Source organism: Orbicella faveolata, unplaced genomic scaffold (genome assembly GCF_042242905.1).
Source record: "Orbicella faveolata isolate gen_17 unplaced genomic scaffold, um_ofav_v1 contig_13, whole genome shotgun sequence".
NCBI classification, from domain to species: Eukaryota; Metazoa; Cnidaria; class Anthozoa; order Scleractinia; family Merulinidae; genus Orbicella; species Orbicella faveolata.
This window is the reverse complement of record NW_028301540.1, coordinates 20129264-20154421: the sequence shown is the minus strand read 5'-3', so window position 1 is coordinate 20154421 and position 25158 is coordinate 20129264. Positions and strand designations below refer to the sequence as shown.

Below are 25158 nucleotides of genomic sequence, written 5' to 3'. Positions count from 1 at the left end.
CGCCCAATATACGAGAATATATTGTCTCCTAAGAAGCCGCCAATACAATGCAGTAATGCTGCCTAAAAAAACAACTGAAGCCCGGGGAAGGAAAGCACATTTCAGTGAGGCCAAATTCAAACACCACAAATACCTCTTTCATTTTTATTTGTTTTCATTTGCAGCTTGCATTTCACGATTTGCAAAATGTATTTTGCTTTGTTAAAAGAGAATTGCTCAATTAAAAACTAAAGGAGCAATATAAATTTTTGTAAAAAAGCGGCAGCATGCATATGCCAATTATTGAATTTGTTTGACCACAAATGGTGTTCTTTCTCAATCATGACCTGATCACTTTGCTGAACACTTTATTTCAAGAATTTGATTGATATTAAGGGCCCATTATCTTTTCGAGTCGTTGCTAAGGAAAACTTATTCTTATAGAACCTCATCATTTTTGGTTAGTTCAGAGTTATTTCATGTGTTTTAACTTTTTCAGGATTAGTAACACTAGTGATGACGTCATCAGTCCACGCCCATGGTCATGTGACTAATACTGAAAAAATGCAAAGGCTCCCAGGCAAATTACTTTATCGGGATATTTTTCATTGCTTTAATATTTTAATTTAAATCCTCATTACGCTATACATAGATTTTGTTTCATTTCTAAAAGGTCAGATTTTGAGAGAATTTCAAAATATTAAAAAATTCGTAATTTTCTGAAAAAAGCATGATTTTGAAAAAGGAATGCATAGCTATCTTTCTAATGTTGGCTTTGATCGAAATCCATCAAAAAAGGCTGGATTTAATGAAAACCCGCGTTTCCTTTAGTATTTAAAGAAACCGGAAGTGTGCCCGATATATATTGGAAGTTAACCTATCAGCGTGTGCACAATTTACATTACCAGCGCACTTTGGTAAGATCAAACAAAGCCACACGGAGTTAGTTTTCTCTTTCTATTGCTCTTGTTTTCCTGTGTTTTTCTTATTTTGTCTCTGCTTGTACTTTTTATAATTTGCATTCTGTGAAACACAAAGAAAAACATCCAAAATGTGAGCGAATTTGGAAGTTATTGAGTTGTTTTTATTTTCTGCGCTCAGGCTGACGTAAGTAACTGGAAGTGAAATTTCACCTCCTTAGCAACTCGCACGAGCGGGTGCATAAATTGGTTAATGGGCCCTTAAACAATTAGATTATTTGCTCTCGATTTCTGTTGCGTGATAGTTGATGAGGGTGCAGCCCAGGTCAACTATCACGCATAGAAATCGAGAGCGAATAATCTAATTGTTTTAGTACAAATCTACCAGTCGTTCAAAACTTACATCTAAATCCTCTTCACAGACACTTCGAAAACACAAAGCAGCAGCCCCCAGTGCACGCTGCTAAGCTACTCACCATCTATCACAGAATAGAAATATGTAGCCATATGTAGCGTAGCCAATCAGAGAATGCCATTCGTGATAGAACGCTAGTAGATTTATACTAATAAACCATATTAGTGTCTCATGGAAAATCTCCGCCTCCGGACCGCTCCCCTAAATTTCCAAATTCACTCCATGCTTCCCCCCCCTGTCTTCCCCAATCTCCCCAACCCCCCGGATTGACCATGGCAAATTTATTCTGGGCTCCTAAAAAAGTGGCTTGGGCTCCTAAAAAATTTCCTTAGGCAACAGCCTTGGTCAACCTTTTCCTGGTCTTTTTCTTTTTTTAAATTGTTTTTCAAACTCGGTCAATTCTTTTTTTTTTTGTTTTCAAATTTGGTTTGATAATTTTTTTTCAAAATCTTTAGCCTTTGGATTTCTGCTTCATTTTCAAGATTGGAGACCTGTTCTGATTGAATAGCATCAATCCGGGCCTGAGTTTTATCGATTTTTTGTATAAACTCTTGCAATTGAAGTTCTATTTTTTCCTTTTTTGCGGCTATGGACTTTGCCAGGTTTAATTCATTTTCAGCTTCTGCCAGTCTTTGTTGTTTTTCTTTGATGGTGTCGCCATATTCATCTATGATTTCTTCAGCCCTTGGCCCCAGAGCTTTTGAAAATTTGTCTGTGAAACTTTTTTGACGTCCAAAGCCGTCACTCTTGAAATTTTTGGACTCACCCCCCTTTGGGCCAAATGAAACAATCTCAGTATTATTACCTTTTTTGCTGAAACCAATTGGGTTCATTTTTCCGAAGTCTACTCTTGGGGAGATTTTTCTGATTAAATCTTTGGGATCATCAATCAGTGATTTTCTTTCTTCTGAATCCAAAAAGTCGCTCAAAAGAGGTGTGCTTTCATCAGGCAGGCCCTCTGCTCGTGTAGCCTCATTTGCATTTCTTCGCCCCTGGTGTTGTAGGGGGTGGACACCTCGCCTGGCTGAAAGGGTTGTGTTTTGTTGCTGCTGAAGGATGTTTCTGCATAAGAGGTTTCTGGCTGCCCGCTTTTTTCGTGCTGCATTGATTGCATTGGAATTTTTTCATCATCATTAGGGCCTAACGTAGAGTCGTCGACTTGAAGAAAAGGATTTGTCCACCAGTCGGGGTCATAAGCAGGATTTTCAAAGCTGCCTTCTGCTGTCATTGCAATATATTTCAACTGTTTTTTTAAATTAGAAAAAAACTATCGGCTGTTTATGCAATGGAAAAACAACTGGGCATGGTTCCAGACATGCTGCTTCCAACATACATGGCGAAATCTTTGGAGGCCATGAAGGCGCCTTGGGCTGTCAAATGCATCACCTTTGAGTGCTCCGAAGCCTCCCCCGGCGAGACCCTGTATGTTTCGGTGCCCAAGCTGAACGAAAACGAGGTGCTGGTTCCTGACATGCTAGCGCTGCGATTTGACCTCGACCTCAGCGTTGGGCATGCCAACAACTATGTCGTTAAAAACGTCACGTGGGCGCTGGTCGACAAGATGGTGGTGAAGTTTTCAGAGTCGACCTTGCAAGACACTGTGGGGTACGACATTTACAAAACGTTTGAAGACCTGTTCCTCTCTGTCGAAGAACATGACAACATGTTGCTAGAGGGGATCCAAAGCGTAGACTTGAGCAAGATATGCTCAAATGCTGGAGACAAACCAACCTCAAGCGTCGATGATGAAAAAAAGCTGAATGATATCTTTGGAAATAAGTACCGAATCAAGCTCGACCATGAGATCCTGACCGACCATAGCGTGTTCTACCCGCAGGCCCTGTACAACAATCTCGGTTTTGAAGTGATGCTTGCCCCTGCTTCACAGGTCGTGGTCAATGATGTGGACAAAAGCAAGCTGAAATACAAGCTAACCAACATCCAGCTTGAGTACGAAATGATACGCAGTAATTAGACCATCCACGGATCCTACAGCCCTACAACATTCGTGTAGCCCTTAAACCTACAACTACGTTACGACAATTACTGACCAACGTGAAAGACAGATGAACCTAATGACAGACAGGGAGCAGTTTACAAGATGAAATGCTCTGACTGCCAGGCTTCCTACATTGGTGAGACTGGCAGAAACCTTAACACGAGACTGACTGAACACAAAAAAGGCCACGAGAAATGTTGAAGCCAACAATCACATTGCTGTACATCATCAACTGACAAACCACAACATTGACTGGGACTCTGCTCAGTGCTTAACCTACAGTACAAACTATTTCCAATGACTGACTCTGGAAAGCTGGTACACTAACCTAGAACAAATGCCTCTTAACAGATGTCAACAACTACCGGCGCCTTACAAACGACTTATCCACAACAGAAACAAAACCGACAAACGGACTTCTAACAGACCGACTTAACAATACATGGACCAAAAAGCGACCTATTTGACTAACAATAGACGGATCGAAACCCACCAATGACTGATGCCTTTCCAGAAGCTTCTTTCTTTGGTATCCATACAAGCAGCGTTCGCAGAAATGTTTGCTCTCGTTGTGCCTGTTTTGGTCATACAAGAGAGTGTTAAATCTTTTCACAAAGATATAATGCGATTTTTCTTTGTCCTGTATCAACATCAAGTGGATTCTCGGTATGCTTCCATCTTTTTAGCTGAGCCTATGCACGATAACATATTGCCAGGTTTGGATTTTGCTTTTCTAGCTTATTTACCTGTTTTACAGGCGTTGGAAAGTCTACGCCTGTAAAATTCAGCCCATCTTCTGTGGGGTAGCTTGATGTTCTTGTCACCTTTTTTCCTTCTGTTGGTGGAAATAAAGCCACACGCAGTGCTCATCTCAAGCACAGGTTATCCCGGTTTTGGACATTGATGATCGCTTTTTTGGTTTTTAGCTTTTCAGGCAGCGGTATGTAGCTGCCTCCACAAAAAGGCTGGTATTGGGCCACATTAATGAAGGCTTCCAAGACACCTTCTACCACCCAGCCTGAGCCTCTTTGAGACCAGGCTTCTATTTTGCCTTTGACTTCATCAATGAATTGACGAAATACTTTGCTTACTGTTGCCACATTGTTTCTGTTAAAAACCATGGGGTCTCTCTGTCTGAAATCATGTTCCATTTCTTGTTTTTGACCATCTCTACTTATCAAAAACTTAATGTCAAGCGCTAACTGTGTTTTAACACTTTTCAAGGTTTTAATTTCATTCCCTATCACTTCTTCAAAACTTGCTTTTGTTTTTTGTGCGAATTTCAGAAGGTCTTTATGTCCCTCTGGTACTATCATTTTCCATACTCGGAGCCATTCGTCGAAGTTGGTTCTTACCAATCGAAAATCGAAATCCCTGCTGGGTCTTAAGGGTAGTTGAAGCCTCTCATTCTCTTCACGTGAGATAGGACCGTAAAACATATCTATCACATCAGAAGAGAACCTTGACGCGGCCATGGTTGCTTTATACTAAGGCAGGCTGCTTCTTCAATTGAAAATAATTCTAGGACCACTGTTGGCGGCAGCGGGCAATGTCGATTTCGGAGCTATAACACAAACTTTTTTCGTGGCGCGAGTAGGCAGTTTGAGTACGGGGTGCGTGTACACGGAGGGAGTACACACATGTATAAGGGGGGTTCTGGGGACAGGGGTAAAATTCGGATTACTTTTTAGTTGAGCCGCAAGGTGAGACTAAAAAATAATCTAAATTTTACCCCGTCCCCAGAACCCACTTTATACACGTGTGTAGTTTTGTTCTTTTTGGGCAAGTACGTAAGGCCGTCTCCTCAAGAAAATAAAAATCTAAACAACCTCAAAGGTACAGTTTTGAAATAAGTTAGTAAAACCTTCTTCCTAACAAAGTTTCAGAAAATTGAATTTTTCTATCCTGCATAGGTATAGGTGACTGTTAGAGCAAGCTGCTCGAAGTTGTGAAAACAGTTATGAATTTTTATAGGCTTTAATTTCACAACTGCTTAAGTTTTGTGTATAACTGCAATTATCAATCAGGTCTTCAAAATGTGTCATAATCAAATTACAACTACATGAGTATAACTACTTGAAAATTATCAGGACATTCCATTGAAGAAGGAGGGAGAGGGGTGTTTTCATATTGATTTCTTGTGAAGATTGACTGTGTAACATTATGGTCACATTAAGCAGACGTCTAACGTTATGCAAATTTAGCAGCAAGCAATGCTATATGAAGTGATGGCAACCCCTTCAAATCGCTCGCCATGAATGTGATGGATATTTCTTGACACAGTGAGGATATGTCCCTGGGACATTTAACCCGATTTAACCGACTCTTGTCCTCACCCTGAGGACTTTGCCTTTTTTCCAAAAATGCTGATGCATGGGACTTGGCCGAGGGGGGGGGGGGTAGGTGTGCAGGGGGGAAGGAGCTAGGGCACTAAGGAAATGACTGATGCATTATACTTACTGGTCATCGCCAAGCCTGTAGCCTGTTTCCACATTAAATATTGCTCTTACAGTCTGTACGCTGGCCCTAATGAAAGATAGAAACACTTACCATGTATAAGCTGATCGGATGAAGAAAGCTAAGTAAGATAAGCTTATGCTCGCCCCATGTAAGGGAATCCGGAATCCGGAATCCAACATATTTTTGCCTTTGTAATCCGGAATCCAGGCCTTTGGAATCCGGAATCCAGCCCTTGGAATCCGGAATCTAGCCTCTGGAATCCGGAATCCTACCTTTCGAAACCCTCTCTGTAAAAACTTTGATATCTGCTCGACTGCTCACTTGAAAGTATCATATTTGTCAACACGGCGGTGTTGTGGTCTTTGATTCTTAAATAGGCCAAGGCGCATGCATCATTTGTTGAAGATCACCATTTGACATGCACCGTATTGTCTTTGTGTCAGATTTGTGACATTTTTGACCCTGAAATAACTTCAAGTACAGCGTACTTTTTTAGAACTGTCAACACTGTTCACGGCAATTGCTTGGCCCCATATTCCTGTACGTTGCTGGGTTTTCGGTATCAAGATGTAAGGAATCGAAGTTAATGCCGGAAAGTCCTGAATTCTCAATAAATGTGATTGCGGTGGAAGCGGTAGTTGACGAGCCTGCTTAAAGATAAAATCGAAGCTTAACCATTTAAAATTTTTGTCCAGGATGTACACCCCATGGAGTAACGCTTGCAGGCGCCAGTCAATTATTAAGTTACTTTTTTAATTTCCGGCGAGCAAGAAATTCGAGCTAGTGTGTTTATTCACTATTTCGACTGTTGGATCTACTGTTCGACATTGTGTTGAGGATTCTAAAAGATGGGAAAACACCGGAGAAAGCATAAAGCTGAGCGGGAAAGGTATGTATTAGTCATAAAAGTTTGTTTTAGACTCCTGCTTACGTGAATCCATGTGTGACATGTGTCGGGTATATGAACATCAAGAGAAATCTTTGTGCGGCATTTTGAATTAATTCAATTGTTTCTCGAACTTATGTTTTCACTTGAATTCATATGCAGGAGTCCAAGAATAAAGAAGAAAGAAAAACAAAAACAAGACAAGGAAATTGCAAGGTTTGTAGGGTTAATTACGAAGTCCCGAGAAGTACGTTCCGGCTACGTTCTCTTTCGATCTCTAGCTCTGACATGTGCGATTATCGGCATCTGCTTGTCAATGGGCAAATATTGCCCGGGAAGTTATCTGAGTGTAGCGAGACTTGAATTTATTCCGATTCATTGTCATTATTGTACAGATGATACAGATCTAGAATAGGAATAGGCAATATAGGTCAATAAGCTAAGGCATGGTAACTTTGCCAAGAAGAACGTATCGAAACGTAATCGAACAGAAAGGGTGTTATATTTCGCCAGTAAAGGTAAATTCTATAAATTTAGCGCAATGTCTCTTCTATGCGAAACCAGGATTAACAGGCGATTTCAATTTGAACATTCAGAGCACCAAACTTCAATTCCTACTACTTTTGGTTCTGTTGACGATATAATCGTTTTGATGAGAACAGTTCGTCAGATAGCTTCAACGCTGTGGATTACTCAGTGGACTTCAGAGACGTCTCTTCTTAACAGGTACCCCAACAAGTTAATTATTTTATCAAAAGTTAATTTAATTGATGCCGTATGAACTCCAGTTTAAGGATATTAACACATTTTGATATATTGAAAAGAAAATGGTATTTTCTTTTTTACTCAATTCCTACTTTAATAGCAGAATCTGCTATCGCAGTACGAATGAACATCAGAGTTAAAACCTTTGGAATCCGGAATCTCGGAACGTCTGGAATCCGGAATCCATAGGCATGGAATCCGGAATCCAGTCACCAGAATCCGGAATCCACGATGTGGAATCCGGAATCCAAGACCCTCTTGGATTCCTTTACATGGGGCGATTATGCAGACTTAAGATTACAACATACAGTAGTGGTAGCAAACTGTGGCTAACCAGTAAAAATTCCAGTCCTCATCTTCAGCACAAGGAACCCATCCGCGTTTCTCGAAATTGTTCACCAAGACTGACTTATCTTGGTCGCACACATACTTCACACGTCCTCCAGACATAACTGACACTCACATCCAGAGAATACAAGGAGGCGTCATGTATTCTGCACCAATCGTCAAACTTGGATCAAAAACCAATCGATCTTGGATTTCTACTTACAGCTATCGAAGTATAGCTAACAATAAAACAAATTTGTATAGTTTACTTGACAAGCACAGTGAAAATTGCTCTTTTAAAATATGCATCATGTCGTTTCCTTTCAGAATAACCATAACTATAGAATATCATAGTCCATCGTGGGACTCCTGGTGCACGATATATGACACAGTTACTCCAAGGCTTTGTAGCCGGGCATAACGGGAGGAAAGTGTCACATGGACCATAGTTACTAACTATGCGTGGACAGAAAGGATTGTAAATGGCAGGTTTCGTGCACTGACGAGGAAGGAACCCAAAGGTATAAGCGAGTGATAGTTGTTTCCAAGTTAATTCACGTTGCCCAGTACTCGGCCAGAAAAGACGTAAGCATCTTACCATGACAGGCCCGGTCCAAACTCGGCTCCGCTCATGTGCCGAACCAAACTTGATTTAGTTCGACTTTGGAGCGACGGCTGATTCAGACGGAGTTCTTGCGTCGAACTTAATTTGGAAAGCCCGTGGTAAACAATTTTCGATAAGAAAATATGCGTTCTGAATTCCAGAACTATGTCCAGTTTAGAAAGCTGTGGCTAATATTTCGCTGTTGTAACAGTGTACAGCGAAAGCAAATGCAATCGAAAGGTTGTTTGTATATATTTAGAAAGGTCTTCTACTGGTAAACTCTAAACTCGACCTGTTAATGAGCAATCTCATAAGCTGGGCTGTTATCTCCAAGAAACTGCAAAAAATGAATTTGCGTGAAAGAAACTTGATTATACAGTTCCCGTTTCTCATAAATCAAAGGTATAAAGCTGAGCTCTGAAACGGGATAGATTTTTTGTTTCCTTTATTTTTTGTGACGACTTCAAGCTTCTTGCATGACTGTTCATGCCACTCAATTTTGAGCCAATCACGAGTGCCCCATTTCAAAAATATGTACATTACGATAATTTATGCATTACATTCAGCACATGAGGAGAACACCATGTAAATCAACCACCGCTCCAACGTTGCATAGTGTGACAGACCCTGACAAATTTAATGTTGTTTGCTGCTCCAAACCTCACCTGCCAAACCAAACAGTTCAAACGCTGCTCTTCTACTGTACTTAACTCATCAGAACTTTAGGTTCAGCACATGAATAGAGCAGTGTTTGGAACCAGCTTTATGCCGGTAAAGCTTTCAGGTCCTCAACAGTGTAAAACACAGACGGAAGACATGGTCCGTTTATATGGTGTGTATCTGATCGATGGAAATCAATCATTGGAAAGCTAATCGATTTATCAATAATCCTCGACAATACTTGATATTTTTCGATTGATTAGTCATTTTAATGGATTGAAATCGATAATCACAATTTTTATGTAGTTGATGCAAATCGATAATCAAAAGGATTAGCCTGAACAGTTTATTACAGTGAATGTATCCACACGATCTCCTTCCATTTCAGCTCAATAATAATTGTTGATAAAATTGATAGCTAATTACCAAAATCAATCAGAATTGATCAGAATCGATAATCACAAGAAAGCGACCAATTGATTTTTTGCAGTAGGATTTTTAACCCACAAGAACTTCTTTGTGCTGCCATCTTAGCACACGAAGATCTGTATCAAGACGGTACTCACCAAGGGGACAGGAACGGTTGTATTTACATTTTTCCAGCACTGGCACTTACGAAAGAAAGTGTAAGAAATATTAAAGCAACAAATTCTTATCTGTTGACAATTTAAACTCCAAAGCTCAGTTGGGACAAGGGACTTTTCATGAGCGGAACTTAATTCGCATTTGGACCAACCCAAATTATGAAATGTACGCCTGTTAGTTCAGATGATTACTGGCAGCTACACTGTACTATTCGAATGGCCTAAGAATTGTTTCGAACAGATGATGGCAGCTGTTTGAACGGCCAAAGAATAAGTACTGAAAGGATGTGAGTTAGATGAAACTTTGAATTCTTTGATCGGCAAGAGCTGCTGTTTACATGTTCTACAAAGTATTTATATCCAATCAAAATGTAAATAAATATAGCCAAAGAAGAAGTTGATTCTCACCCGTTCTGACAAACAAACAAATTGTCAACTTTACTATCTATACAGCTACTGTTACACAAGAGGTCTCAGGAAGTTTCTTAATGATGTGACTAATATTAAGTTCTAAAGTGTAAGTCATAAAAATTCTAAACCCTGTTGAAGTCTTTTTGTCTGCAAATAAATCATTCTGTAGATTTTATCACTGACAGTGGGAAGATGTTGGTCATATGCTAAGCAACCTGTGAATCGAGAGTTTACAGATTGAGACAGAGATAGGCCTTTGGCTTTTTGTTGGTTTATAATTATTTTCATCAGTGTAGGAACAGTACATTTTAGTCAGTTGGGTCTGAATTAGATACTGGGTTCACTTTGTTTTGTTTTTTGCAAATTATTATTATTATGATGTGTCCAGGAGTCCCAGTTGGGTTTTTACTTCCTTTATTCAGGGAGGTTAAATACAGTAACAGAACTAACTGGCTTTCGCTAAAACGTAAATTGTGCAACGGTAGAATGGTAGTACATTTAAGTGTAGTCATGCTGATGTGAAGGACATTTTGTTATAGTGTACTCAAAAAGTGCAAATACTTAGGTCACCTGACTTTGAACGTTTAGTGAATGTTTTGCAACCATATGGAGATGTTGTTTACTAGTTTTTAGGGTTGTAATTCGTCGAAGGGATTTCTGTTCATTTTAAGTTTGAATAAATGGTTTAATTCAGAACCACTAACATCAAGCTGGTTATCCAGAGACATTTACCAGACTGTATTCTATACAGACATTTACCAGACTGTATTTACATTTAACAGACTGTATTGTCAGTTCTAAATCTACTACTACTTTAGCATATCGATGTAAGTAGTATGTTTTTGGGGGGGCCATACGATTAGTGCTAATGGTATGGCCCCCAAAATATAACAACACGCAATAACATATGCATTAAGGTATTTCTTGTAATGTCCATTTACAGCATGTTTCAGCAGTTATTTGCTTGCATTGGAAGTTAAACATAGGCACACTTATGTGCTATATATGCTGTTCAGTGTTAGTTGTTATCATTCCCTAAAGAAGTCTCAGACAGAGACGAAATGCGTCAGAAATAAACGAAAAAGCTTACAACTACAAGAAGTCTTGCTTTGTGCTGCTCACTAGTCTTCGTTAAAAAATTAAAAAACTGAAAAGAACATTAAAAAATTCCAATAACCTTCCAAGCAGATGGGCTTAGAGGGTAATCGTAGATTGCAACCCAATATTTTTTGTCACTTTTTAAATTTTTTAAGAATTTTTTAACTGTAGTCATGCTAACTGATATGAACGACATTTTGTTATAGTGTACTCAAAAAGTGTGAACACTTCGGTCATGTCACTTTGAACACTTAGCGAATGTTTTGTGACCATGTGGAGATGTTGTTTACTAGTTTTTAGGGTTGTAATGCGTCGAAGAGATTGCTGTTCATTTCAAGTTTGAATAAATGGTTTAACTCAGAACCACTAACATCAAGCTGGTCATCCAGAGACATTCACCAGACTTAGACTGTATTGTCAGTTATAAATCTACTACTACTTTAGCACATCTATGTAAAAACAGTGAAACCTCTATCAAGCGGACAACCTCGGGATCTTTCCAAGTGTTCGCTTAATAGAGGGTATCCGCTTAATAAAGGATTATAACAATTGGACAATGTTTGTCAACAACTGACTTTCGACGGTTCCCCTGTACTGTAATAATGTTCTAGGTTGTTAGCGAAGCTATTCAGAGTTCAAGTTCATCAGCTTTCATTACCAACTTTAATTTGACATTAGTTCGTATAGTGTGATCGTTCGGGTGAGAGTAGTTCTGAAAAGAACCGTTGTTGGTGACTTACATTTCGACGACCTGAGCGCAAGTCATCTTCAGAGTCAAGTGAATAGTGTTTGTCAGTCGATGATGTTATAAGTCTGGTCCGTTAAACGTGATTGGTCAGTTTAGCCATGATTATATTGGCTGAAAGACTCGTGTAAAGTTTGTCATCAGTCATTGGTCGGTTTCGATCCATCTATTGTCAAATTGGTCGGTTTTTGGTCCGTGGTTAGTCAAATTAAGTCGGTCTGTTAGAAGTCCGTTTGTCAGTTTTGTTTCTGTCATGGATAAGTTGTTTGTAAGGCGCCGGTAGTTGTTGACAACTGTTAAGAGGCGTTTGTTCTAGGTTAGTGCACCAGCTTTCCAGAGTCAGTCGCTGAAAATAGTTTGTACTGTAGGTTAAGCACTGAGCAGAGTTCCAGTCAATGTTGTGGTTTGTCAGCTGATGATGTACAACAATGTGATTGTTGGCATCACCATTTCTCATGGCTCGTTTGTGTTCAGTTAGTCTCGTGTTAAGGTTTCTGCCAGTCTCACCAATGTAGGAAGCGTGGCAGTCGGAGCATTTGATCTTGTAAACTGCTCCCTGTCTGTCGTTAGGTTCGTCCCTGTCTTTAATGTTGGTCAGTTAATGTTGTAATGTAGTTGTAGGTTTGTGGGTTACACGGATGTTGTAGGGCTGTAGGATCCCTGAGATGGTCTCGGAAGTGCCCTTAATGTAAGGTATAGTCACTGTAGTAGCAGGTGTTGGGTTCCTGTTCGTTGCGTCAGCTTCAGCAGGTTGGTAAATGTTTCGTTTAATAAAGTCAGTGTCGTAGTTGTTTTTGTGAAAAACACGTTCAAGGTATCTGGGGGTTGCCTGTTTCTGTTGTTGTCACAGAAATTGTGATGCAACCTGGGAGGAATGCGCCCTTGCAACCTACAACGACAAACGATACCACTTTAGTTACACTACATTGACGACACCTTTACTGCTGTTCACAAAGACGAAATTGACAATTTTCACGACCACCTAAATGAACAGAACGCTGACATCCAGTTTACTAAAGAGATCAAAGAAAATGGAAAACTTCCTTTTCTAGACTGTTTGGTAAGCCGCGACAACAATGAGCTACGAATGACGGTGTACAGAAAACCGACGCATACCGACAGATTGCTTGACGAATCATCCTACAACCCGACTTCACACAAAGCCATGTGTCCACTTAATAGAGATTTTTAGCAATAGAAATTAGCCAAAGAAATTTATGTTAGTGTCTGCCTCCGCTTAATAGAGGTGTGCGCTGAGCAGAGGTTTGTTATAAAGGGAAATATGAGACATTAATTTCGGGACCAGGGTAAGTGTCCACTTAAGAGAGGGTGTCTGCTTAATTGGGGGTCTGCTTAATAGAGGTTTCATTGCAGTATCTTTTTTGGGAGCTATAGATTAGCGCTAATCGTATGGCCCCCAAAATATAACAACACGCAATGACATGTGCATTAAGGCACATCTTGTACCGTCCGTTTACAGCATGTTTCAGCAGTTATTCACGTCCATGGGAAGTTAAACTTAGGCACGCTTATGTGCTATATATGCTGTTCAGTGTTAGTTGTAATCATTCCCTAAAGAAGTCTCAGGCAGAGATGAAATGCATCGGAAATAAACAGAAAAGCTCACAACTACAAGAAGTCATCCTTTGTGCTGCTCACTAGTCTATTTTAAAAATTAAAAAATTCCAATAACCTTCCAAGCAGATGGGCTTAGAGGATAGATTGTAGAGCGTAGAGCGTAGATGGGCTTAGAGGGTAGATGGTAGATGTTAAGATCGTAAAGCACAGATCGGAGAGAGTAGCTGGTGGAACGTAGAGAGTAGAGCGTAGATAGGCTTAGAGGGTAGATGGTAGATCATAGAGCGTCAATTGAAGAGAGTGGCGGGTAGAATGTAGAGAGTAGAATCTATGTAGATGGTAGAAATATGGCGTAGAGTGTAGAGGGTAAACTCGATACAATTGTACATTAAAAAGATTAGTAAAATACTGTAAACTGTAATAACATTTTAATATACAGTGGAACCTCTAGTTGTGACCACCTCTTGTAAGTGACCAGTTTTCCACAATACCAAAAGTTTTCCAGTCAAATCACTATATTTGGAACCTTGCAAAGTGAAGTTGCTTATAAATTTGTCTGTTGTTGTGTATGATATATCACCGATAAATCAGGAAAATATCACAAGAACAAAGTGTGATATTTGATGATTACTGTTTCTATTACTTTAATTTGTATAGTACTGTACAAGCCATGCATTCAGGACTACAAAGCTAGAGGAACCAGTTTCCCCCTCCTTGTTAGCTAGCTTATATTAATCTAGGCTAGCTAAACTGTAAGTATTTTTCGATAATGTTTTTGTTTGTTGATAGGTCTGCCATAATCTGTACCATAAACAGAGTTTATCATGTCAGAAGAAGGTTTGGCTGCAGGTTCAATAGCGGAGTGCCCATCTGGTTCAACAGCAGAGTGCCCAGCTGGCTCAACCATGGAGTACCCAGTCAGTTCAACCATGGAGTGCCCATCAGGTTCAACAGCAAAGTTCCCAGCAGGTTCAACAGCAGAGTGCCCAGCAGGTTCAACAGCAGAATGCCCAGCTGGCTCAACCATGGAGTACCCAGTCAGTTCAACCATGGAGTGCCCATCAGGTTCAACAGCAAAGTGCCCAGCAGGTTCAAGAGCAGAGTGCCCAGCTGGTTCAACCATGGAGTACCCAGTCAGTTCAACCATGGAGTGCCCAACAGGTTCAACAGCAGAGTCTCCATCAGGTTCAACAGCAGAGTGCCCAGCAGGTTCAACAGCAAGGTGCCCAGCAGGTTCAACAGGAGAGTGCCCAGCAGGTTCAACAGGAGAGTGTCTAGCAGGTTCAACAGCAGAGTGCCCATCTAGTTCAATGGCAGAGTGCCTACCAGGTTTAACCATGGAGTACCCAGTAGATTCAACAGCAGAGTGCCCAGCCAGAGATGACCAAGAGAAACTAAGAACATCAGTTGAACAAAAGAAATTCAAAGTGAGAGGGGCAAATAGACGGAGAGATTACAACAAGAATCAGCACGATAAAATAGGGTCATCTTCATCTCACAGGAGACATGCTTGTGCTAGGTATGAAGATAAGACTCATAGACGCAATAATCCTGGCAAGAAAGGCAAAGACTGTATCAACAATGTAGTAGATGAAGATATTGCACAGGTGTCAGAAGCAGGTGCATATTATCATGGTGACACTGCTTCAATAACTAAGCCAGAAAGGAAGAGAACAGAAGCAAAGCAAATAGATGGTAATGATCATCAGACTGATGCAAAATACATGTACATGTATACTGCAGAAGTGAATGAGACAAGACAAAAAACAAGAGCTTCTAAACGGATAACTAGCCGAAGAGGTAATCCACAAGGTACGAGACTGCATGAGCAAAGTGAGAGTGCTAGAGGTGGTATTCATGATAGCAAAAGAGATTACATGTCTCCATATTATGATCACCAAGAAGCACCATGTAACCTGTCAATGCAAAGGACAAATTTGTCAAGGCAACCTTGTTATGGTGAATCTAGCAAACCCCATAACAAAGAGAGCAGGCAAAGGGGGTCACAAAGAGCAATAACTACAGCCAAAGCTAGTAAAGGGGACTACAAAAATCAAAAGGAAGATGTGTTTCGTACCCACGGCCATCGTAATCCAGTGCAGTCATCTCAAGCCAGTGTTTTGATAGAGCAGCTAAGGAATGAAACGTATGAATGCATGGTTTGTTGTGATAGGATTCGATGCAGTGCTGCAGTGTGGAGCTGTCACAACTGTCATCATTTGTTTCACTTGGGTTGTGTTAGGAAATGGGCCAAGTCCTCTGCTAATGCCAATGCTATGGAAGGTATGATACCATTCATTATAATTTTAATATAAGCTGGTTTAAAGTATTGTGTCTGTGGTTGTAAACAAATAAAGCTCTATTTGACAGTCATCATAGCAGTTTGCCAAGTTAGAAGTGGCATTGTTGTGCAAGGCTAGAGTTATCTCTTAAGTGGCTGTCTCCTTTTCTAATGCTTGAAGAAAATATTATGTGTGGTTACACGGGGCACTTTTACCATGGTAAATAACGGTTTTTCCATGGGAAATGCCATTTAGTTAGTATGACAAACACTTCCCGAGGTAAATTTCCCACAGTAAATATCCATGGATATGCCAAAAAGATCACACAAAGCACCTGTGACATTTAATATAGTACATGTAAGTTGCAATGTTGTTTTGATGCCCAAGGTACAAGAGCTAATTTTGATGCTCCGTGTGACATCAACATGAAACCGCAAAGGAAAAGTGGTTTTGCTTCGCTAGTTCCACTCCCTGCGTTACCGGAATCAACAATTTTTGACACCATAGATATGGCATGATTTCAGGGAATGCTATGAGTATCTTGTTTATTTCAGGTGACCTCTCAACCTGTTTAATCTTCTTTGCTAGACCGGTTATTTTAACAACGGTTAAAACTGAAAATCCTTCAAAGAAATTGAATATGGATACTCACTCAGTGAATTCCTGTTCAATGGATTTCTTGCTAACCAAAGTGAGACCCGAGAATTACTACTGGTGGTAAAACGAAGATCAACCTGGATCATCCAGTTTTGTACTCTTTCCTGGATATCAGAAATTTCACCCTAATTTCCACAGTTTTCATGATGAAAGTCCTGCTCACGCTGAAAGTCCCATTGTAAATAAACTGAGATGCGTGACATTTTTTTACCTTGACAAACTGCACTAATTGTATGTAAACCCATGTGAGATTCACTGTGGGAAGATTTACCACAGGAAATGACATATACCATGGTGTGTGTGACCTCACCTATCAACTCCTCTTTTCATACTAGAAAATAATAGTGTGTTTACCATGGTTCAAATGATTTCACTTGAGAGAATACTGAGCCATAACAAAGAGCCACTGCCTGCAAATATGCAGAATCCGGCAAAATGACGGAAAATCCTAATTTTCTTTATTTCATCAAAAAGGCCCTTGTGGCGAACTATTTTCAGAAGTATGCTTTTTATTTAATTTGTGAAATCTAGGACAGTTTGCAATACCTGTTGATGAGCAAACGTGGCTGATGGAATTCATGCAAATTTGAGCATTTTAAAACAGGCCAGTACAGAAAGAAAGAAACTTGCCTGCACAATCTGCACAACTTTCCTTATTGTAACACCAACAAAAATTAGGTCCACGATTAGTACAACTTTGTTTCTAAATCCTGGCTTGATTAAAAATGCAGATATAATGTTTTTGTACTCAGCCCTTCATTTATGTTGGATCTAAAGCATTGATCAGAAACACACAACTTGCAGTACTTTATCATGGTTATATTAATTGACTCCACTCTTATATACTTTCAGGGAAAACTTGTGGATGGCGATGTCCAGGATGTCAAAACGCTACTCAAGAGATACCAAGTGTTTACAAATGCTTTTGTGGTATGGAGTACTTCATTTTTCATGCATCTTTTGATGCATTTTACTTCATGCAGAATACGTATTGAATTAAACTGGACAATCAGTATTCCTTAAAGTGCCAGTTGGATTATATTTATTCTGAATTCAATGTTCCTACATTGTTTGAAAGTTATGTAGTAATAGTGGTAACTTGCCTGTTAAGGCCTTTTGTTCAACCCAAGCTCTGGAAGTCAGTTGATGATATTTCTTGAGCTTTTGCATCTGCTGTTTGTTGGCATGTTCCTACTGTGGAGCCAGACACACATGTGGTCCCAGTGATGTTATACTTGCAATTCAAACTACAGCTCAATGCAGGGGTAATTTACATCCAAGTTAACTTGCGGATCACAATAGTAAATTGTTCTCTTATAGCACTCACTGCCCCTAAGAATTTCATGGTCGCAAGATTTAACCAGAGTAGGAGAGATGTGTAGAGTAAGAGATGTGCCTAATAAGAACATGTCGCTAAAGGGGATGTTGGTGTTTAAAAACTTGGATGCAACTTACGACCTCTTACTTGGCAAAAGGGGCAGAAAGCCTGACCAAATACATTTAGATAGGAAAGGGAGGCCTCAGTTATTTATTGCTCACCTCCAAACCAGCCCACATAGAAACGTTTCCATCAAAATTACGTTAAACACTGGCGGATAAGCTGCACCTTTTTACTCAACATTTTCCTAACAAATCAGGGATGCGGGTTATCTGTGAGAAAATCTGGACGATGTGCCATGAATTTGCATAAATTAACACTTTTCATCAAAAATTTCAAAGTTGGTATAGCAAACTAATAAGAACTTCATGGAACTATATCAGAGTATGTATTGATCATTACTTTTACAAGTTTGGTGGCTCCTAAAAGAGCCGTTTTTGTTCGTAAACATGAGGTTACATTTCTTGTTGTTCAACAGCATTAAACCTTCGTTGAAAAATCTTTCAACCTGTTTAAGGTCACCTTTCTGGAGCAGCTACATTTTAAATGTCCTGCGATAGGAAATCTCCATTCTGCCACAAAGCTGTTTACGGTGTTGCACTGTACTGCGATCAAATAAAGCTTCAAAAGCTACTTGTGTCTAGTACTCCATCTCCTGATCAAATGCGTGCCTACTAAGTTACGAATGAACAAAAGCATTCGTGTTGTTGTATGTAAAATTCTATTGAAAAACTGACAGGAATGAAAAAATGCTAGTCAAAAAATACCAGAGAAAGATCAAACATAATATTATGTCAAAGTCCGTAGACACCATGTCCATACTATTTCTGTCAGTACTCGCTGTTTTCAATGTTTAGTGAGTTTATGCAGGTTCACATTCAATAAATCAAAGAATATAAAAAGCACCTTTTTCAAGACTCCACTGTTGATTTGTTTCATTTTCTTTCCACAAACTTTTTTCCAAAATTTGAGTTGCCAAACTTGGGGTGTGGCTTATCTGTAAGTGTGGCTTACCCACCGGTGTTTACGGTAATCAACTTTTTATTAGAAACATCCAGTTATATTCTTTATACACTCAGCTGGAGCATTCAATCTTGAATCTACAACTCATCTCTTTTGTGACTGGTTTTACTTTTAAGTTGTTGATACATTGGAACCTGATCTGCTATCTATAACCTAGAAACCTCTTGTAAACATCCAAATGCATTCATTTTAAATAGAGTTCATCTTTTTGTGTTACCGGTGATGAGAAATTTATTCCAAAGAAGGGCTTGTTGCTTGCTTGCTTGTAAGAGGGGAAGGCAAACATAGCAAAATACATAGTTTTGAATTGTTTTGAACACTTATGTTGTAAAACATTGTGAGTATAACATCGCACCCAGATCTGCTGCTGTTAAATTGCAGGCTTATTGGAAAAAAAAAAGTAAGCTTCAAGTGTGTTTTTAATATTAATAGCCATTAACTTGCATTTGGAGAAGGTTTTGCACCACAATTGGCTATTCTGTGTTCAAAACTGGAGAAGTACTAGTTTTCATCTAACTGGTGCTTGAACTCATTGACTCCCTAAAGTGGTTAAAACCAGTTTTGAGGGAGCCTTTTCTTTTTGCCACTTGTGAATTCATCACATCTTATGCCGGAAGATGTATCAGTCATCAGCAGATAGCTTGGCAATAAACCCTAGCTTTCAAAATGGGCCTAAACTGGCATGATATGATAAACTAGACCTTGATAGATGCAGTGAGCCCGTATATTTTTCCTTTTAAAATCAAAGAAAAACTTGACTCTCTCTTCTGTGGACATCAGTGTTCAGTTCATAATGACTACCTTCCTTGATGATCAGATGTAGTGGAAACTTTTCCAAGTGAAATAAAGGAGACTGATTGTGAAAGACCAAGAAAACTTATGCTCTTATGGTTTTTAAGTAAAAACCTACTGATTAAAATATCTAACTAATTGACAAATATTGTAATCCATTATCAGTACTATATTGAGTGAAGCTGAACAATGGAAAGAGTGGGGGGGGGGGGGGGGGGCAGGGGCAGGGAGCAATACTTGTTTTGACACATTTGATTGAGTATCGTTTCTTTACCAGCAGTGTTTTCAAGTAACTTGTGAGCTATTAACATGTACGTTTATCTAATCACATTGACAGGGAAAGTCATTGATCCTGAGTGGAAACGCCATGAAGGCTTGATACCACATAGTAAGTAAACACTGTGTGACTGTTCTGATCCTTTAACCAATGAAACCTTAGTGCATCACAGTCTTCTTCACAGATTCTGACCTGGAGTGAGGGTGCTCCAGAGTGACCACATGCTGATGTGTTGTAAGCAACACAAAGCTTAGTGGTTTCTGCTAATTTGCGCACTACCCCCTTGTGTGGCATGTAAAACTCCCGGTGCCCAGTCACAGGACCAGAGACTCTTTCAATGATTCCCCCCTCAATCTGATCTTGGTTCACTTGATTGTAGCACTCATTAATATTGTTCCTTGGGTGTGCAATTTTTTCAAAAGGTTTTCCAAGTGGTAGAGACTCCCCGCTTCATTGCGGGGGAGTGGAAGATGATTGCCTCTCCGAGGAAGCTCAGTCTGATACCATCCGTTTACATTTCACATTAATTGCTCTTTAAACTCTGCATAAACTTCAGCTTGATCACCAGTGGAAGAATCTGAAAGTCGAAGTACATCTAATCTAATCAGACACAATGGGCAGCATTTATAATTTGCTTCTTTATGCTTGGTTCCAGTGCAATTGACACACAGTCATTTGTTGCTTAGTAACCATTTGCGATCAGCAATTGAGGTTACTACTTTACACTTCTTGACCCTCTTTGAGGTATGAGAACTTTGTTTTGCCAGCAACTTCTGAACAGTCAATTTCAGCCTCAGATTGATTCCAGAAGCATGGCCATGGCCAACCGATTAGCTCTCCACTTAACTTTGTGATACTTAGGCAATTTGGCACTTTTGACCAGACCAGGGGACACTGTAACTTGACCCACTTGACCTTGTCTCATTTCCTCCATTTCTTTTTGTAGTCCAGTTTGAGCTCTAGCTGTGCACATAAGTTTGCTTACTTTTCAGTTAAAAGCTGCTGTCAAAGCTATTTATGGATCGAATTATACACCCACCTTTGTTGTATACCAAATAGTCTTTAAAATTAATTGCTGGCGAGCCTTAGTGAGGCAGCAGCCTATTCTTTACAATAGCGAGAAAAAGCCAAAATTTGTCAGATGTAAGATCGGAGACATGCGCAGTCAATTGTGTTTTTTATATCTGGGCATTCTGATATCGGGGGTGCTTGTGAATGCACGTGGAAATATGGATCGATTTCGAGCAATAGCTGTGTACAGCTGTCCCACTCTGCTAGAAATCAAGGACACAGTAAACGAATGTCTTTAATTGCTTGTGGAAGTATTCATCAAGGTCATGAACGGTTTGGTGATGACTCTCGAGGAAGACGAGATTTTTATGTGTTTGGCTGCTCTATTATGTGAGCAATTTTTGCTGATTCACGAAGGGAGGTGCCAAGATATCGATCAAGTCCTACTTCATGGAGATCATTTTTTTTTGTCAGTGCATTTATCAGCAGTGAAGTGTTAGGCAAAAATGCTTCCATTCGGAGTAAACTGCTGACTGCAGCTTGCTAGTCTTGGGAGAAAAGAGAGGAAGGTGTGAAGCCAACCTGCTTTATGTTGGAAAGTGACTTCGGTACCACAGGTAAATCATTCACAGTATTCTTTGCCCGTTGAGGCGTTGAATTTGATCGCTGAGTCAAAATCTCTGCCTGTTGAGGTAAATAATTTGACCATTGAGTTACATTTGCCAGTTGAGGCGAAAGAAAATCTTGCAATCACATTGTTCTGTGGATTTTGATTTCCTTGCTTTAATGCGATTTGATATGACCTTTGATGACATGTTGCGTGACGGCTCCAGTTTCGGTAAACTCACAAATTCATGCTATTAAAATGTCTCATTTTCACTTTTACTGGTAATGTTTAAGCATAAAGGCTAATTTTTAAAAATAATACTTGTGGAAATACATCTACTAAAGGTTTCCTGGGTCTCTTAAACCAAGTTCTGGCATTTGTTATGTTCTTTTTTTAACTCAACATAAACATTTTGGGGCTCTGTTGCTGTTTCACAAAAGCCCTTTAAAACTAAACTAGTTGGAAAAATCATAATTCTCTTTTAAAAAGCTACACCAACTCCTATTAGACTGTTTATTTCAAATTGTATTATCAGTATTTCTTTCAAGCTCTGACGCCAGCACCCACTTTCACATTGAAACTCCTAGTCTTAAGTAAAGTTAAAAAACACTTTACAGTTTCCAAATATCAGCCGTAATACTGAACTCCAAATAGCTAAAATTCATCAGAAATTCACTGCTATTAATCCAACGATGATTAATATGTAAAATGCTGTATGCACCTGCATTATTGACTAATGCAGTGATTTCACAGGCTTTTGTTTACTGGTCAGCAAAATTACCACAGAAACTCGACAGATGAGTGACTGACCACTCCTTTGCATATCATGTACATAATCTGATCACCCATTACAACTCAATACTTGCTATTGCAAATCATGATTCAAAAATTATGAATTTTTCAATATTTTGAATCTTTCAAATTCTGACCTTTTGGAAATGAAACAAAACCTATGCATTACAAAATGAGGATTTAAATTAATATATTAAATCAATGAAAGAAATGCTGATAAAGAAATAAAATTTGGAGCCATTAGATTTTTTCGGAATTACAGTTGAACCTCCAGTTGCGACCATCTTTCGTAAGCAACAACCTCTCCTCACCGACCAGTTTTCGAAAATACCAAAAGTTTCCAAGTCAAATCACTATATTTGGAACCTCTTTTGTGCTAACTCTTGTAAGTGATGGCGACTATTTTTAAAGCTAAGAGTTTGAAATTTTGTTTTGTTCTTAACCGCCTGTAAGTGGTCACCTGATAGATAATAGAGCAGAAATTGGATAATAAGGTGTTGTTCCATTCGACTTATTACGTAGTTTATCAGAAGCAAACCATGATACACTGAATAAATACTTTGGAAAGCTTAAATATTTTTGTGGCTACTAAAAGTTATTACATGGATTTAGATGGGCATTGGCTCATGGGGTAAGTCTCTACAGTTAACACATGCTAATGAGGCAAAATTTTGACCCAATGTGGTCTGAGCTTTCGTAAACGACCACCTCCAATAAGCGACCACCCAGGCTTGACATTTTGGGTTGCTGCTTACGGAGGTTTGACTGTATTTACATGACCATGGATGTGGCCTGATGTCGTCATCATTGATGTTGCTGATCATGAAAAAGTTAAAATATCTGAGATGACTCTGAACTGACTAAATGTGGTGAAGTCATGTGACAGTTTAAAAGTTTCTTAATTGGCCTTTAAAAACTAGAAATTGTTGAAAACTAGTGAGACAACCTCAGATAGTGCAGAGAGTGATTTGTGGCTCTGATAAAGAAGTCACACAGATCCTCACCCCCTGCCGTTCTCTCCCTTGGTAGTCAACTACGCCTTTTCCCCTTTGCAGAATATGAGTGGACAAAGACTTGATAAGACCTAATCTTAGCAGTGTGTATGTTTCATGTTTGTATATTCTTTCAAGGCCCAAAAATATCTTACAATTACCGTTTGTCAAGACGGATTTAAATTGTATTGTGGTATTTTATGTTAAGTTTTGTTCATTTTAAATTCAATAATATTGAGAAGTGGCAAATGTGACAATTTTACTTTTGACACCAACCTTTGTAACTTGATACTTTTTTTTCCTCACCAATGTATGCAACAAGATACCTTTGTTTCCACAAGAATATAAGAAAGATGTGTATTTGTTTTTACATACTACTATCTGCTGAAAAGTCGAAGAGGAATGATTTTGTTTTATTTATTTTGTTTATCGGTGAAATTTTCATTTCACCAATAAACAAGAACTAATCTAATTATCAAATAGTCATGTGGAGTCACGGAATAGTGTGTTCTTATTCTGTTGCCAGCTTTGGTGTTAACAATAAAACCACGTCAAACTAATACACAATGCTATTGAATAATACAACTGAGGAGCATTTCAATGAGAAGTATTGAAAATAGGGATCTTTACTTGACCAAAATTATATAACACGTCGGTGAGTGAGTCACCTCATAGACTGATGAAATTAATTGGCGTTTCAGTAAGTGCCACAAAGTCTGCAGCAATAATAACGAAGTTTCTTTTGTCACAAATTTACTAGTGTTACATGTAACTAACATGAGAAAGTTTCAGCTGAATATGAACTTTTGGCTCTCTTTCGTAGAAGAATAAACAAACAAGCTGCTAAGGAGAAACAACATGTTTCCATTCTTTATTTGAACTCCTTTCGTCTACCATTATGTAGAACATCAATTTTCCGTATTCTATCAAGGTCCTAAATTTTGAGTGCAGAATGCACTATTGGGATAGTTTTGGGGGCTGCCTGCCGCTAAGGTGTAAACTTTAATGTTTGTTTAATTAGTTAATTTCAATTAATTAATTAATTAGTCTAGAGACAAGGAAATGGTGAGGGTGAGCTGGGAAAGGTAGATGTGTACCCTACGTAAAACGTGTTATATCTACGTCAGTTAGAAGTAAACATTGCAAAGCTATATATTTGTTTCAAGTAACCCCTTGCTCTCCTTGTGGTACTATTCTCTTAAGAACAAAGCCAATTTGCTCTAAACGCATGCACAGATTAGTTAGCGTTCATGTCTTCTATACATTAGGTGGAGGATACATTGCATGCAGGATAACACACAAATGTTGAGTAGTTTTCCTTATGGTAGAACCCAACATGTAAGAGGCATACGTTCTAGCATTGTAAGTGTTATATACTATGTTTCCACGCGGTTGTTTATGTCATGTAGGGTGATTACCATTTAGCAAAAAATTCCGGAAATTTCGGTTGAAAGTCAAATGTAACAGTAATTGAATTGCAAATGGTAAGCACCATCTTGTTTGGTTGGTTTGTTGATTTTGGAAAAACCTTTACCATTATTCAAAGGTCATCCCAGCCGGTTTATTCTGACAAATGGTAAGCACCCGTAATGTCAGGTGCTAGGTAGCGCCACTTGTCCCTTTTTAGTGCAAAAGTTAAACATATCTTTTAGAATTACCCACAGGTCGGTTCAACAAATATCATCTGCTGTTTTCAAACTACAATAGTATGTTTGTCAGGGTTTAAATAAAGAAGGGAAATGTGAAGTTTCTCATGAGCGGCTTATTTATTTCTTGCCTTAACTGCATCTGTAAGAGAGACCAAAAAGTTCCCGAGTTAGTGGCTTTAATATTCTGCAAATTGTAAATTTGTGACAAAAGAAACCAGGAAAGTGCTCAAATATTGCTGCAGACTTTGTGCCACCTAATGAAAACGC

General features: G+C 39.1%; 2 protein-coding genes, 1 long non-coding RNA gene and 1 pseudogene across 11 annotated transcripts in view; 2 read left to right on the top strand and 2 right to left on the bottom strand.

Annotated features, from left to right (window-relative positions):
* LOC110054105 (polyglutamylase complex subunit TTLL1-like) overlaps positions 1-8100 on the bottom strand; it is a 101000-nt gene extending 92900 nt beyond the window's left edge. For 2 of the 5 annotated variants that reach the window (XM_089284978.1, XM_089284980.1), the window contains exons 1-2: positions 7759-8100; positions 5774-5839 (exon numbers count right to left, since the gene is read on the bottom strand). In XM_089284978.1, coding sequence (XP_089141104.1) covers positions 5774-5839; positions 7759-7874 — 182 coding nt within the window. In that variant the 5' untranslated portion in view covers positions 7875-8100. Of the gene's footprint in view, positions 1-3806; positions 3889-5773; positions 5840-7732 lie in introns of those variants that run through there. The other 3 variants (XM_089284977.1, XM_089284979.1, XM_089284981.1) reach the window with 3 other exon arrangements.
* LOC149115514 (uncharacterized) lies at positions 6556-6874 on the top strand. Its single transcript, XR_016206068.1, has 2 exons — positions 6556-6662; positions 6822-6874. It is a non-coding gene; the product is annotated as an uncharacterized LOC149115514 (long non-coding RNA).
* A 55-nt stretch (positions 8101-8155) lies between the features above and the next one.
* LOC110053986 (transcriptional repressor NF-X1-like) overlaps positions 8156-25158 on the top strand; it is a 217835-nt gene continuing 200832 nt past the window's right edge. For 4 of the 5 annotated variants that reach the window (XM_089284973.1, XM_089284975.1, XM_089284971.1 and 1 more), the window contains exons 1-4: positions 8156-8272; positions 14221-15714; positions 17223-17300; positions 19901-19951. In XM_089284973.1, the coding sequence (XP_089141099.1) occupies positions 14256-15714; positions 17223-17300; positions 19901-19951 (1588 nt within the window). In that variant the 5' untranslated portion in view covers positions 8156-8272; positions 14221-14255. Of the gene's footprint in view, positions 8337-14220; positions 15715-17222; positions 17301-19900; positions 19952-25158 lie in introns of all 5 variants that reach the window. The other variant, XM_089284972.1, reaches the window with a different exon arrangement.
* LOC149115513 (uncharacterized) lies at positions 12031-13360 on the bottom strand (annotated as a pseudogene).